The following is a 14,655-nucleotide window of genomic DNA, read 5'->3' as shown; positions in this document are numbered from 1 at the left end:
GGGTTGACAGGGATTGGGAATTTAGACATTGGCTACCTAAAGGGGGGACTACAAAGGCAAGAAGTGACTGGCTTACAAGCTTTCAATAGGGAACCTAGCTCCACAGGATACAGGGAAAGGTAGAATCTCCACTGAATTGCTTCCAACTTGTATGGATAGGGTTAATTAAAGGTAAGAGGGAGAGGACTCCTGTGGTTCAATAGGGAATGACTGCTATCAGGTCTGACAGTGAATACTGGAAAGGTAAATGTAAATGTTTGGTAACAAAAGGAGGGGAGTAGCTGATTTTGCAGTCCAGGAGTGGAGATCCCTGGAACTATCAAGGGAGGGAGAAAAGTGAAGTATGAGACCTTGTCCAGGGAGGAAGTGATGCTAGGGATGGAGGCAGAGAAGATGACCTGAAAAGAAAGAGTGGCTGGGGACTCTGGACTCAGGGAGAGAGAGGGGCTGTGTGCTGGCGGACTGGGGGCAGGAATTTGGGGTATACCCTTTGGTTGTTTGATGATGCATGCAGGGGATTGTAATCATTGCAGTGAAACAAAATAATACAGGTTGAATGTAAAGATATTGTTCATCCATGTAAACTAACACATAATTCACAATAAAAAGTTAAAAAAAAAAGGCCAATGCTACTGTAGGAAGAAGTCCAAGGAACTCTGAAGGTATTAGCAAAGAACATGGTTCCAGAAATGATGTAATACAAATAGAAATCTTTCAACAAACTGATGCATCACTCAAGGTACTCACTGATCTATGCTAAGAAATTTGGAAGACAGCTACCTGGTCAAATAACTGAAAGAGATCTGTATTTGCGCTCATTCCAAAGAGAGGTGGCCCAAAAGAATGCAGAAGCCGTTGGACAATATCATTAATATTACATGTAAGTAAAATACTGTTCAAGATAATTAAAAAATGGCTTTAACAGTACATTGACAGGGAACTGCCAAAGATTCAAGGCAGATTCAAATATGGACGTGGAATGAGAATTAGCATTTTGGCATCAGATGGATCTTGGCTGAAAGCAGAAAATACCAGAAAGATGTTTACCTGTGCTTTACTGACTAAGCAAATGCTTTCAACTGTGTGGTTCATGACAAACTATAGACAACATTGCAGGGAATGAATATCCAGAACACTTAACTGTGCTTGTGAGGAACCTGTACCTAGACCAAGAAGCAGTTGATGAAACAGACAAAGGTTTAAAATTAGAAACGGTGTGTGCCAGAGTTGTATTCTTTCACCATACTTATTCTATCTGTACACTGAGTAAGTAATCTGAGAAGTGAGAAGTTGGATTATATGAAAAAGGATGTGATATCAGGATTGAAGAAGACTCATTAACAACCTGTGATTTGCAGCTGATATACTCATGCATGCTAAAAGCGAGGGTGACTTAAAATACTTACTGATGAGATCAAAGACCACAGCTTGCAGTATGAATTGCACCTCAATGTAAAGGAAACAAAAACCCTCACCGCTGGACCAATAAATAACATCAAGATAAATGGACAAAAGATTGAACTTGTCAAAGTCTTCATTTTGCCTGGCTCCACTAGCAACTCTTATGGAAGCAGCCATCAAGAAACCAAACAATGAATTGAATTAGGCAAATGTGCACAAGACCTCTTTAAAGTGCTCAAGAGTGAAGATGTCAGTGTGAGAACTAAAGTGTGTCTGACCCAAGCCATGGTATTTTCAACAGCTTCCTATACCTGTGAACATTCGACAATGAATAAGGAAGACCAATAGAAGAATTGATGCATTTGAGTTGTGGTGTTAGAGAAGAATATTAAAAGTACCATGGACTGCTAGAAGAGTAAACAAATCTTTGTTGGAAGAATTACAACCAGAATGCTCCTTAGAAGCCAGGATGGTGAATCTACGTCTCTCATACTTAGGACATATTGTCAGGAGGGACTAGTCCCTGAAAATGGACACCATGCAAGATAAAGTGGAAGGTCAGCAAAAAACAGTAAGACCTCTAACAAGATGGACTGATACAGTGGCTACAGCAATGGGCTCAAGCTTGACAATGATTGTAAAGATGGAGCAGGACCGAACCGTACATTAGGTCGCTCACTATGAGTCATCACCAACTCAATAGCACCTAAGAACAACAGTCTTTACAGGAACAGACGGCCACATCGATCTTCCATGGAATGGCTGGTGAGTTCAAACCATTGACCTTTCACCCAGCACTGAGCACTTTAACTACTTGACCTCTAGGATTCCTTCCACCCACCTCATTATATAGGGCCAATCAGGTGTACCATTACATTTTCATATTACAAAAACACATATATGTCTCCTTAGGGGCACATTACACTAGAAAAAAGAAATAAGCAAATTTATATACTAAATGGAAAATCTACTTAATGGTATTCAGCCTAATTGTCAGATTGTAGAGGCCTTAAAGGAAAAATGGCTTTCAGTCACATGTGTCTTGTGCTTTGTACTTTAAGAAACTAAAATTCCTTGCAAAGTAAATAATACGTCTTACAGACAGGTATATAAATGACTACTCAAAAAGCCTTCATTATGCTTTTTTACTCTGTTCTATGAATTTCAAGATGACTGAGTTTATGGCGGATAGAGTGGGGGGAAGAGGTAGTGGGCAAGTTGATGCTTCCTAGTCTTCAATTGTCATGTTTTTCAAAAATACATTTATGAGGTCATTCAAGTCATTTGTTACAACAGGAAAATTGGGCAATTCACAGACTGGATTTCTCTGCTCAATCAGCAGCTTCTAAAAATGACCCCATTTTTTTTTTAAAAAGAGAAAGGAGAGAAGGTTGTGAACTTCCAGACAGAAGTCAATTACACATCCAATTAATTTAGGTGGTGGGAAGAGAGTGGTTTAGCCATATGGCCCTCCGTAAGAGATCAGAATAGACCACCCATCCTCTCATTTCTTTTGGACAAGACCATCTCTGGATCCAAGGTCTAGACTTTTCCAACAGTGCAGTCAGAGGCCTATTTTAAATACATAGTGGATATGACAAGAGGAAGAAAAACACCATATGATATCTATTCATTATACTCCTAAGACATTAAACTGTGTTGGGAGCAGAAGGGCTCTTAAAAAGTCTTTTGCAGCAGGTTTTCTCAATGCATTATGTTTTATTTCCTATTACTTCCAAGGGCGTTGACTATGGATCCAAGTAAACTGAAACTCTTGACAAGTTTAAACTTTCCTGTTTATCATGATGCTGCTTATTGGCCCAGGTGTGAGGATTTTTGCTTTCGGTTATAATCCATACTGAAGACTGTAGTCTTTGATCTTCATCAGTAAGTATTTCAAGTAAGTCCTCCTGATTTTTGGTAAGCAAGGTTGTGTTAATGAATCTTCCTCCAATCCTGATGCTGGTTCTTCTCATATAGTCCAGTTTCTTAGATTACTTGCTCAGCATACAGGATGCGTAAGGCTGGTGACAGGATACTATGCTGACACACATCTTTTCTGATTTTAAACTACACAATATCCCTTTGTTATGTTTGAATGACTGTTTCTCAGTCTAAGTACAAGTTCTGCATGAATACAATTAAGTGCTCTAGAATTCTCATTCTTCGCAATGTTATCCATAATTTGTTATGATTCACAGAGTTGACCATAACAAACTAGGGACAACACTGCATCATAACTAAACATACTATATATCCATATCATTGTTATTGTGAGTGCCATCAGTCGGTTCCGACTCATAGTGACCCTGTATAGGGTTTTCAAAGAGTGGCTGGTTGGTTACAATCACCAACTTTGTGGTTAGCAGTCCAGTACTCGTAACTGAATATTACTCACTGACTAAAAAAAAAGAATGAGGTATTGAAAAATTATACAACATGGATGAACCTTGAAAACATCATATAAACAAATAAATCAGACACAAAATGCCATATATTCTATTATTTTAATCTAGTTGAAATGGTCAGAATAAGTCTTTACAAACAGGAAGTAGATAATGGTTGGTAGGGACTGAGGCGGGGAAGTGACAAGTGACTGCTAATAGGTACAGTGTTTCTTTTTCAGGGTGATGATAATATTCTAGAAATAGGTAGAACGATTCTGTGGATAGAATTTTTAAAAACACTGATTTGTACACTTTATAAAAGTTAATCTTATGGTATATCTCATTTAAAACTAAGAAAATATCATAAACTAGTTTTATAAGGAAAATCCAAGTTGAGAAAAAAAAGTGATGGTATCACAATAAATGCAGTTTTGATGAAAAAACATGTGGACAATTGCATGGCATTACACCTGAAGAAGGCATTCACTATTTTAACCTGACTCACTGCTCTTAAGGCATCAAAGTTAGGGTGCAGGCAGTCCCAGAATTACACAGCTTCATAATAAACCCACCTTTATTTGTACTAAAGTAGGAATAGTTCCACAGTTAGTATCTAACTTCAGTTAGTCAAATATTTTTCGTCGTAATAGTATATAGTGCACTTTCCAATACATAAAAAATACGAAACTTTCACAGATACACTATACCATCTTTGGCATAATAATGCAGTAACCATACTAATGTTTTGATGTGAGTCACCAAGTAGTGCCCATTTGTTATTATGAATCATTATATGTACCTCAAAATTTTAATATGCTTTTTTTGGGTTGCCTTGGAACTATAAGCACTTTGTAAGCCGGGGCACGCCTGGGTTACCAATAGTCAGAAAGGCATACATCAAGAATCTAGTGTTAACGCTTTTCAACTCTTAGAAAGCTACTCAAACTTTTATTACTTTAAAAAGGACAAGTGCAATTACCTCTCAAAAGTTCTTATACATTTACTAAATGAAATAAACATATGTAAAGGATTCAGCAGAGCACCAAAGGTAATGCAAGTACTCAATGTTTTACTACACAAAGGAATTACTGTCAAATGAGTCCTCAAAATACAAATCTAAGAACACCTCAACTCATGGGGACAGCAAGTTTGTACCATAAGGGGGATATATACAAGAGAACACAGACTCAGGGGAAAAACCCACAAGAAAAGTATGGAAAGTAAAATCTATTTCCGTCATTCATTAATTCCTACTTTACAGAATGGTTTTATTACAGCTTAATTAAAAGTGAATTATTTCACTTTAGGAAGGTTGTAGAATATATGATAATTTTGTGAAAAGAGAAGGAAAAGGATAGATTTAAAATAAACAGCTCAAGTTTTTAAGCGCTTGTATGAGGCACTGTTGTAAATATTCTCCAGAGATTTAATTGAACTTGTCCTCACAATGGCCTATGAGGCAGGCTCTCTCATTATCCAATCCCCAATTTTACAGCTAAGGTTGAACAATATTTTAACAGTATCACATCGTCTATGTGTTCCACCAAATTAGTACTGTTAAAAACTATTAAAATTCCATAGAATCCATAATATCTCAATTTAAAATAATTATGTGTGTGTTAGCAAAAGATGAAATGAGAGATTACTCTTTGCAAGCCTCAAAAATTCTGGAAATATGAAAATAAGTAAAGGGCATTTCACCGTGAAGCCATAATTTATCTTTTCATTTTACAAACATATTAATCTTCTTTTTGAAAATGGTAATCACTCTTCTCTTAAAAGGAACATTTAGTGAATCTCATGTACTCTCGCCCCATAGAACTGAACTGATCTTTTTCTAGCCACTTCCTCTATAATTAAGGGTAATGAGAGCCAAAATTCCTCAAAGACAAATTTAACTTTTATTTTAAAATCATGTAATGATAGAAGTGTTTATGAATCAAATAATTGAAAAATTTGGTTAGGGGAGGCTCTTCTACTGAAAGATTAATGGGTGAAGATTACGTACCTTGTTTTTAAAATAAACCTCAATTGGCAAAATGAAACCAGCATACCCAGATTCTTCTACTTTGTAAGGTGGATCTTTGCACACTGCAACATTAAAAAAAAAAAAAAAAGAACATAAGTAAGACAGGAATCATAGGCAAAAATACATTCCTTTTATTTAAAGAAAGAACTATAATCTCCTTTTACAATCTAGATCCTCAACTTTCATTGTCCCTTGCAATCGCTGCTGCTAAGTCCTTGATCTGTCATTTACTTCTCTCCAGAAATTGCAACAACTATTTTCTAAAGAAACTATTTAAGTCATTTATTCAACTCTTAGTGGGGTGAAGGGGTAGTTCTACAGCGTTAACCATAATCACCAACAGTCTGACTTCTCATTGCTATCACCCTGTCTTAAGGCTTAATTTTACGGAAAACTGAAGAGAGCCCCTTACAACCCAAAGCTTAAAAACAACTTTTAGTTTCCTGATCAAAGTGCTATCTATGTTTGATCATTAGAGTCAATCACTCGACCTCTAACTCCCTCACATTTGTGGGAAGCTCCAATTTCTATGTCCAAGTTTACCAGGAGTATCCTCCTTCCTTGTTGTTGTTGCTGTTGTTGTTAAGTGTTGTTGAGTCAATTCCAACTCACAGCAACCCTGTATAGGGTTTCCAAGGAGCGGCTGGTGAATTTGATCTGCCGACCTTGTGGTTTGAACTACCAACCTTGTGGTCAAACTGGCCTTGCAGTTCAGTGCTTTAGTCCAGAGCACTCACAAGGACTCCCCAGAATCTCCCAATACTACTGATATGCATTAAGCCTATCTTCCTGGCCTAAAGAGAATGCTTACTAAATTATTAGTCTATGTACAAAAACTTAAAACCTAAGTGTATCAAAAGAGCATAAGAAACCATAAGAATTATTTATGAAGTTAGAAAGCAGAAAATTTATTAAACTACCTTTCTTTCTTCCTAGGAAATGTGAGAGATCTTAAGAAAGCAACTTATGATTTTATCCCACTAAGATAAAATCAACCACAAAACAAAACAAACTCACTGTTTGATCCTAACTCCTAGAGACCCTATAAAACTGGCCTGAAGGATTTCCAAGGCTAGTGTGGCACTGGACTATTAACTGCAAGGCCGGGAATTCAAACTCACCAGCTGCAACCTGAAACTCCTAAACAGGGTTTCTATGAGTCAGAACTGACTCAATGGCACTTAACAACCACAACAATCTTTACAGAAGCAGACTATCACATCTTTCTCCCACTAAGAGGTTAGTAGGTTTATATGCCAAGCTTTGGGCTAGCAGTCTAGTGCTTTAAGCACTGTGCTAACAAGGACTTGAAAATCAACTACAGGTCAACTGAAACCATTCTAGAGAAGAAATGTATTTTGGCTCTGAGGATCAGACTTTGGTCACCTAGCAGACATAGGAAACTGGCCCTCATCTGATTATTCAGTATGCTTCCTAGTAATCTCATACATGAGCCCTTGATATCCACAGATAAATGTAAAAACCTTCCCTAGAAGCTGAGACAGTAAAGTCCAAAAAGGCAAAGTTTTTCCACCCCCACCCCCACCCCCAAAAAAAAGCTAAAGAGGATACAGAGAAACACTGTTAACTCTGGTATATGGAGGGGATGGATTATACTCAATGTAATAAAACAAGTTATATGAATGGTTGAATGTGAAACTGATGTTGTGCCCTGTAAACTTTCACTCAATCCACAATAAAAACCTTAAAAAAAAAAAAGATTAGCAAATAAATACAAATTAAGCCCCCCCAAAAAAGAAATAACGTTCAAGCTGAATAACAAGGAACAGTCCTCTTCAGCAGGACTCTAGCCTACCTTTCCAGGCCTCCTCCTCTTTGTGGCCTAGCAAACCGGCTGTGCTTCCTTTAAACACATTAATTCCCACCAAACATGCCAGCAATTCCCACCTGTGCTTTCTCCCCATTATTACAGTACATTTTTAAGTTGCTCTTATTATCCTTTGCTAGTTCAAATCCCAGCTCTGCACAAAGCATTTTTAGACCATAAGGTACTGCCACCTTTTCCTTTTACACGTTCAAATCATTAACTACCTGAGTACTGGCTTGACACTCAAAAGATTACCTAATTATCATATATTCAGGAATCTTATACAAAGAACAGTGGCATCAGGTTTGGAGGAAGACTTATTAACAATCTGTGACATGCAGATGATACAACCTGGCTTGCTGGAAGCAAAGAGGACTTAAAATACTTACTGATAATGACTCAAGACTATAGCCTTTAGCATGGAATGCACTTCCATTTAAACAAAGTGAAAATTCTCACAAGTGGACCAGCAAATAACATCATGATGTTGATGACGGTGGTGGTGGTGGTTGGTTATGTGCTGTGGAGTTGATTCCAACTCATAGCGGCCCTGCATAGGGTTTCCGAGACTGCAAATCTTTACTGGAGCAGAAAGCCTCACCTTTCTCCCGCGGAAACAGCTGGTAGTTTCGAACTGCTGACCTTGAGATTCGCAGACTGATTCATAACCACTACACTACCAAAGCTCCTTTAACATCATGATAAATGATAAAAAGATTGAAGGTATCGAAGACTCATTTTGCTTGGATCCACAACCAACACTCATGGAAGCAACAGTCAAGAAATCAAATGCCTTATCGTGCTGGGCAAATTTGTTGCAAAAGACCTCTTCAAAGTGTTAAAGAACAAAGATGAGAGCTTGTGATGGAGCAGAGATGTCGGTCAGATTCATATGCACTGAAAACAGACAATGAATAAAGAATAAAGACCACAGAAGAATCCAAGCATTTGAATTACAGTGTTGGAGAAGAATATTAAAAGTTCCATGGGCTACCTACCAGAACAAACAAATCTGTTTTGGAAGAAGTACAGCTAGAGTGCTCCTTCAGAAGCAAGACACTCTCTCTCACAATTCAGACATGTTATCAGGAGGGCCCAGTCCCTGAAGAAGGGCATCGTGCTTGGTAAGGTAGACAGTCCGTGAAAAAGACGAAGATCCCCAACCAAGGGGTAGCAGCAATGGGTTCAAACATTACAATTTTGAGGCTGGTGCAGGACCAGGCAGGGTTTCGTTCTGTTGTGCACAGAGACGGTATGAATCAAACCAACTAAATGGCACCTACAACAACACATCTATGAATGGACTTTTATTCCTCAAAGACAGAAACCACGTTTACCTCAGAAAGGTGAAAAGTGTCAAAGGCTCAGGGTCTGGCATCTTTTGTCCTTGGGTCTAGTCCCTACTTCACCTTACAGCAGCCAGGCTATCTCTGGAAAGTTACTTCACCTCTCTGAACCTCAAATTTCTCTTTTGGGCAGTTGCTGACACTTAGCAGGATATGAAAAACACAGCACAGAATCTGGCACACATGACGTTTTCAATAAGTGACTGAGTGAGGTTAGAAATCAGATCACAAAGCACCCAAATACCTGTAACCTTTCTGGATGTAAACAAACGTAAAAGCTGATCAAGAGCCCTAGAACTGACCCAGAATACTCAGGTTGTCTAGCTAGCCTCCATTTCCTTCCCCTTTAACCAGGAGGATAATGCCATCTATACATCTGTAACCAAGGCAGACAGGGTGCTAAAAAACCAAGCAGAGCAAAATACAAATGCAAGGCACTGTGATTAGAGATTATGGTGATGTTGTACAAGAAAATTACTGAGAAGTTCCACTAATACAAACGTGGTTACTAAGAAGTATACTGAAGACAGGATTTTACTGCTTGACAGTTTCCTTTAGCCCACCTTAGGTAAATGCCCCCTAACTGACATCAAAAAGCAAATTGGAAAGCAGGTATCTCACCTGACCTTACAAGTTTCTCTATTTTTTAAAAAATGACTCATTCCTGCATCCACTAACCACCTGTCAACCTGTCATGAATATTCAAATACCCTGAACACTTGTGGGTGGGGTCGGGCACAGGACACTAAATGCTTTGAGAACCCCTGAGCCCCATCCCAACCAGAAGGGCAGTATTACACAGAGGGCAAGCTCTGGTTCAGAACAGCTGATTCTGTGTCCAGGTTACTAGAGTTTTCCTCTGTGCCCAAATCATTTGAAGTTAAGTTATTCTGTGGGCTGCTGAACATGCCAGAGAAGTTATAGGTGCTTCTATATATACCCTTTTGTATATGTTGTGAATTTGTGTAATAAATGAGAATTCTAGTCAATATACATATTTATAACCTGCAAAGATTCTGAAGGATTTCGGGGTCTTACTTTGTTTCACATTGTGCGTTTTGTGAGGTAACTGTCTATACTGGTGAGTGACCTATAGTTATTCATTCTCAGTCTGTGAACAGTTTCATCCTCCAGGAGCCACCAAACCACACAAACCCATTGCCACAGAGTTAATGTTGACTCCTAGCAACCTTACAGGCCAGAGCAGAACTGCTCCACAGGTTTCTGAGGAGTGTCAATCTTTAAGGGAGCAGATAACCTTATTTGTTAATTACAGAGCAACTGGAGAATTTGTAGTTAGCAGTCTAAAACTTAACTCAATGTGCCACACAAGTCTTCTCCCCATGAGAAGACTTCCTTACTATGGTGGACACCCTGATGGCTCTAAGGGTCAAACTTGTGCTCACTATGCTAATGGCATCCATAAACGTCACCAAGACTAAACAAAAGGTTCATACACAGGCATGTAGATGGAGTTACACACAGAGGAAACTGACAATGAAGTGCATGAGCAACACACAAAGGTTTATAAGAAGGGTTTGAGAGTAGAGATGGGTACTGCCTTAGTTATTAGTAATAGAAATACCACATGTGGATGCCTTTAATAAACAGAAATGTATTCTCTCATGGTTTAGGAAGATAAAAGTCCAAATTCAGAGTGTTGGGTTTAGAGGAAGGCTTTCTCTTTCTGCCAGCTCTGGGGAAAGGGCCTTTTCTCCTTTCGGCTCAGTATTCTTGGGAGATCTCCAAATGTCTTGTTATCAATCTTTCCTTGGATCTAGCAGTTCCTCAGCACAAGAACCCTGGGTCCAAATGATGTACTCCAGTCTTAGCGCTTCTTTCTTGGTTGCAGTAGGTTCCTCCTTTCTAATCATTTATCTCTTCTTTCATTTTCTCAAGATAAAAGATGTTGCAGGATATATCTCTGGCAAATTCCCTTACATTAGATCAGGGTTGGGATGTACTAATGGTATTGCTTTGCTGCTGTTGGGAACTGCTGTCCAGTCATTTCCAACACATAGCAACCCTCTATAGTGTTTCCAAGGAGCGGCTGGTGGGTTTAAACCGCCAACCTTATAGCTAGCCATCAACACCAGGAATCCAAATGATACTGCAGCCTACCCATAATTCTCTTTTTGGTTTATCACATGAGATAACATCACAGGGAATCATCATGCAGCTACCACATTACATCATGACATAACTGCCAAACAACTGAAAATCATGGCCGCGCCAAGTCGACACATATTTGTTGTGGTTGTTGTTGTCAGGTGCCATCAAGTCGGAACCAACTCATAGCGACCCCATGCACAGCAGAACGAAACAATGTTCGATCCTGGGCCAACCTCACTACCACCTCTACACTCGATGCCATTAATGATGTCACCTGGCCGATCCATCTCATTGGGGATCTTCCTCTTTTTCTCTGACCCTCCATCTTACCCAGCATGACATCCTTTTCCAGCGACTGTTCCTTCCTGACAACATGTCCAAAGTATGAGAGACGAAGCTTAGCCATCCTGGCTTGCAAGGAGCACTCTGGCTGCACTTCTTCCAAAACAGGTTTATTGGTTCTTTTGGCAGTCCATGGCACTTTTAGTATTCTCCTCCAACACCACAATTCAAAGGCATCAATTCTTGTACGATCTTCCTTATTCACTGTCCAGCTTTCGCATCCATACCAAGTTATTGAAAATACCATGGCTTGGGTCAAGCGCACCTTACTCCTCAAGCTGACATCTTTGCTCTTCAACGCTTTAAAAAGTTCCTGTGCAACAGATTTGCCTAATGCAATACGTCGTCTGATCTCTTGACTGCTGCTTCCATGAATGTTGATAGTCGATCCAAAAAGAATTAAGTCCTTGACAACTTCAATCTTTTCTCCATTGATAAGAATGTTGTTTATTAGTCCAGTGGTGATGATTTTTGTTTTTTTTTGACATTGAGATGCAATCCATACCGAAGGCTGTGTTCCTTGATCTTCATCAGTAAATGTTTCAAGTCCTCTTCACTTTCAGCAAGCAAGGTTGTATCATCTGCATATCGCATATTTGGGGGAACACAATTCAATCTATGATAGGTACCAACAAGAGTCAATGGGAAGGACATGCAGAGGGGTAAGCTCAACCAGAGTGTGGAGTACAAGCCATGGAGTAACCCAGGACCATGCCTTTAATGAGGTTCAGGAGTTTCTCAGGACATTTCCCATGAGTATTGGGGTTTGGGGTTTTGAAGCATGCAAAGTTCATATTTCTGGAGGTTCGGGGAAAACTGGAGTATAAGATGAGAAACATATTATCTAAGTGAACAGTTGTGGGTAGGGTGTCTGAATGGGTAGACTTATCTGTGTTGGGCCAGGGTAGAGAGGAGCTGAAGAGGAATGAAGATGGATGCCACAGCAACCAATTATGTAAGGCACAAACTGGCTTTATAACAGTATAATTCTCTATTCTGCATGCAAATTGTTCCTATTATAGGAAACAGCTGTTAGTGAGCCTATCTTATACTTGGAGGTCTAAGATTTTTTTCAACCCTCCAAAGGAAATGATCTGTTATATATTGTACAGAAAACTGGTTTTATAAGAAACTGTGTACTACCTCATACCTCAATCATTTTTAAATACAGTATTTTCATAAATAACAGTGAACAACGTCTGAAAATCACTCTGACTTCTTAATTAGAAGCATACAATAGAAACTATATACACAATGGCATTCCAGAAAAGGAGTTAACAATATAAACAAACTTACAGTTCTAACTTGAAGAAGGACAAATTAGAGGAAGCTGTTTATTTATTTGGATACTTATAATAAGAATCATTGACATGAGTTTCCAAACTAGTTATAACAAAAGGAAATAGGCAACATTTTAGCCAAAAGGGATAATATGGAAGACATAAATAAGGAACAATATTTAATATCATTCTCAAAGCTGTTCCCAATGTGATTTGTCGCATTCTATGTAAGAGGCTCATTATTAAACTGCAGGCTTCCCTGCCCAGTGGACTTCCTCCAGTAACATCTGATAGTGTATATTGTCCAAGGTAACAATGTGTATAATTATTGTTTGTTTTTGAAGGATGAAAACCTTTTCTTGACTTTTTAGAATAGTTGTTAAGTGCCATAGAGTTTCAGACTCATGGCAACTTTGTATAGGATTTCTAAGGAATGACTGGTTGGTTTGAAGTACCAACCTTGCAGTTAGAAGTCCACTGCTTAGTCAATAGTGCCACACCAGGACTCCTTTACAATAGTGATCTCATATAATTGGGGTTTGTTTTATAAAATAATTATTTTTAACAAAAGAAACGTTCGGTTGAGTCACAAGTTCCAAGTCACTCCTTGGAAACCCTATACAGGGTCACTATGAATTGTAACCGACTTAGTGGCACTTAGCAACAACAACAACAAGTAGAACCAAGGTGGGGATCACTCTGTCACTCAGCAGCATGTGTTCCTACATTGTTGTTGTTGTGAAGTGCCGCCCCGTATAGGGTTTCTGAGGAGCAGCTGGTGAGCTTGAACCACTGACCTTGCAGTTCAAACAGCGTTGCAGTCTGGCGCATTAACCCACAGCGCCATACCAGGACTGCTGTTCCTGCATTAGTGTGCCACCTTTAGGTAAGGTTGGGAGCTTGAGCCCACCCAGCTGCTCCACAGAAGACAGACCTGGTAGCCCGCTCCCAAAAATTTCTACTGTCACATGAGCTCTCGATGAGCTGGAAATCGGCTGGATGGTACGTAACAGCAGCAAGCATCTTAAACCCTCTGTTTCTTTTATTCTTGTTCTTTTCCCAATGCCAGTGCCCTCTACCCTCCTCAGTGATCTGAGGAGGAAGCTTCCATTGCAGAGGCTGCTCTTAGATCTAAAATGTGATTCTTCTAAAGAGACGTAAAGGAGCTCTGGTAGCGTAGTGGTTACAAGTCGGGCTGCCAATCTCAAATCAGCATTTTGAAACTACCAGCCATTCCACAGGAGAAAGATGCGGCTTTCTGCTCCCATAAAGATTTACAGCCTCAGAAACCCTATGCAGAGTTGTTTTGATTCGGAATTAACTCGACGGCACTCCACTACCACCAAATCTAACCAAAGAGAAGTAATAAGTGCTACTACTATTCCAACTTAAAGGCAGATGTATTGTGTTTAAAATTTTCCTTTAAGCCCAAAACTCTAACATAAACAAATCTGCCAAAACATAAATAAGAAAATTGTGGAAAGATGACCACACACACAGTAAAAACAGTCAGTCACGATCATGCTTACATTTTTTAAAATACATTTTGCTGAATTGTTTTTTCTTAGATATTCTATATTTATTAGACCATGAAATAAACAAATACTGAATTTCTTTAACAGAGGTTTCCCCATGCCATCAAGTTGGTTCCTACTCAAAGCAACCCTGCATAGGGTTTCCAAGGAACAGCTGATGAGTTTGAACTGCTGATCCTGTCGTTAGCAGGACAATGCTTATCCTATAACACACACACACACACACACATATACACACCAAAACAAAAAAACCCACACACATTATGTGTGATGTGATATGGTGTGGTCTCAATGTTCTCAAGTCAGTTCTGACTCATAGCAATCCTGTACAGGATTTCCAAGGAGTACCTAGTGGGTTTGAACTACCAAACTTGAAGTTAACAATCCAATGCCAA

The 14,655-nt window shown here is 39.1% G+C and overlaps 1 protein-coding gene across 2 annotated transcripts in view; it reads right to left on the bottom strand.

Moving 5' to 3' along the window:
• The window catches only part of MLLT3 (myeloid/lymphoid or mixed-lineage leukemia (trithorax homolog, Drosophila); translocated to, 3), a 427,197-nt gene that overhangs the window by 179,255 nt on the left and 233,287 nt on the right, over positions 1-14,655 (bottom strand). For both annotated transcript variants that reach the window (XM_006864467.1, XM_006864466.1), the window contains one exon: positions 5,797-5,879. In XM_006864467.1, the coding sequence (XP_006864529.1) occupies positions 5,797-5,879 (83 nt within the window). The remainder of the gene's footprint in view (positions 1-5,796; positions 5,880-14,655) is intronic.

This window comes from Chrysochloris asiatica, unplaced genomic scaffold (assembly GCF_000296735.1).
Source record: "Chrysochloris asiatica unplaced genomic scaffold, ChrAsi1.0 scaffold00065, whole genome shotgun sequence".
Lineage (NCBI taxonomy): Eukaryota > Metazoa > Chordata > Mammalia > Afrosoricida > Chrysochloridae > Chrysochloris > Chrysochloris asiatica.
The sequence above is the reverse complement of the archived record's forward strand: the minus strand, read 5'-3'. Positions and strand labels throughout refer to the sequence as shown.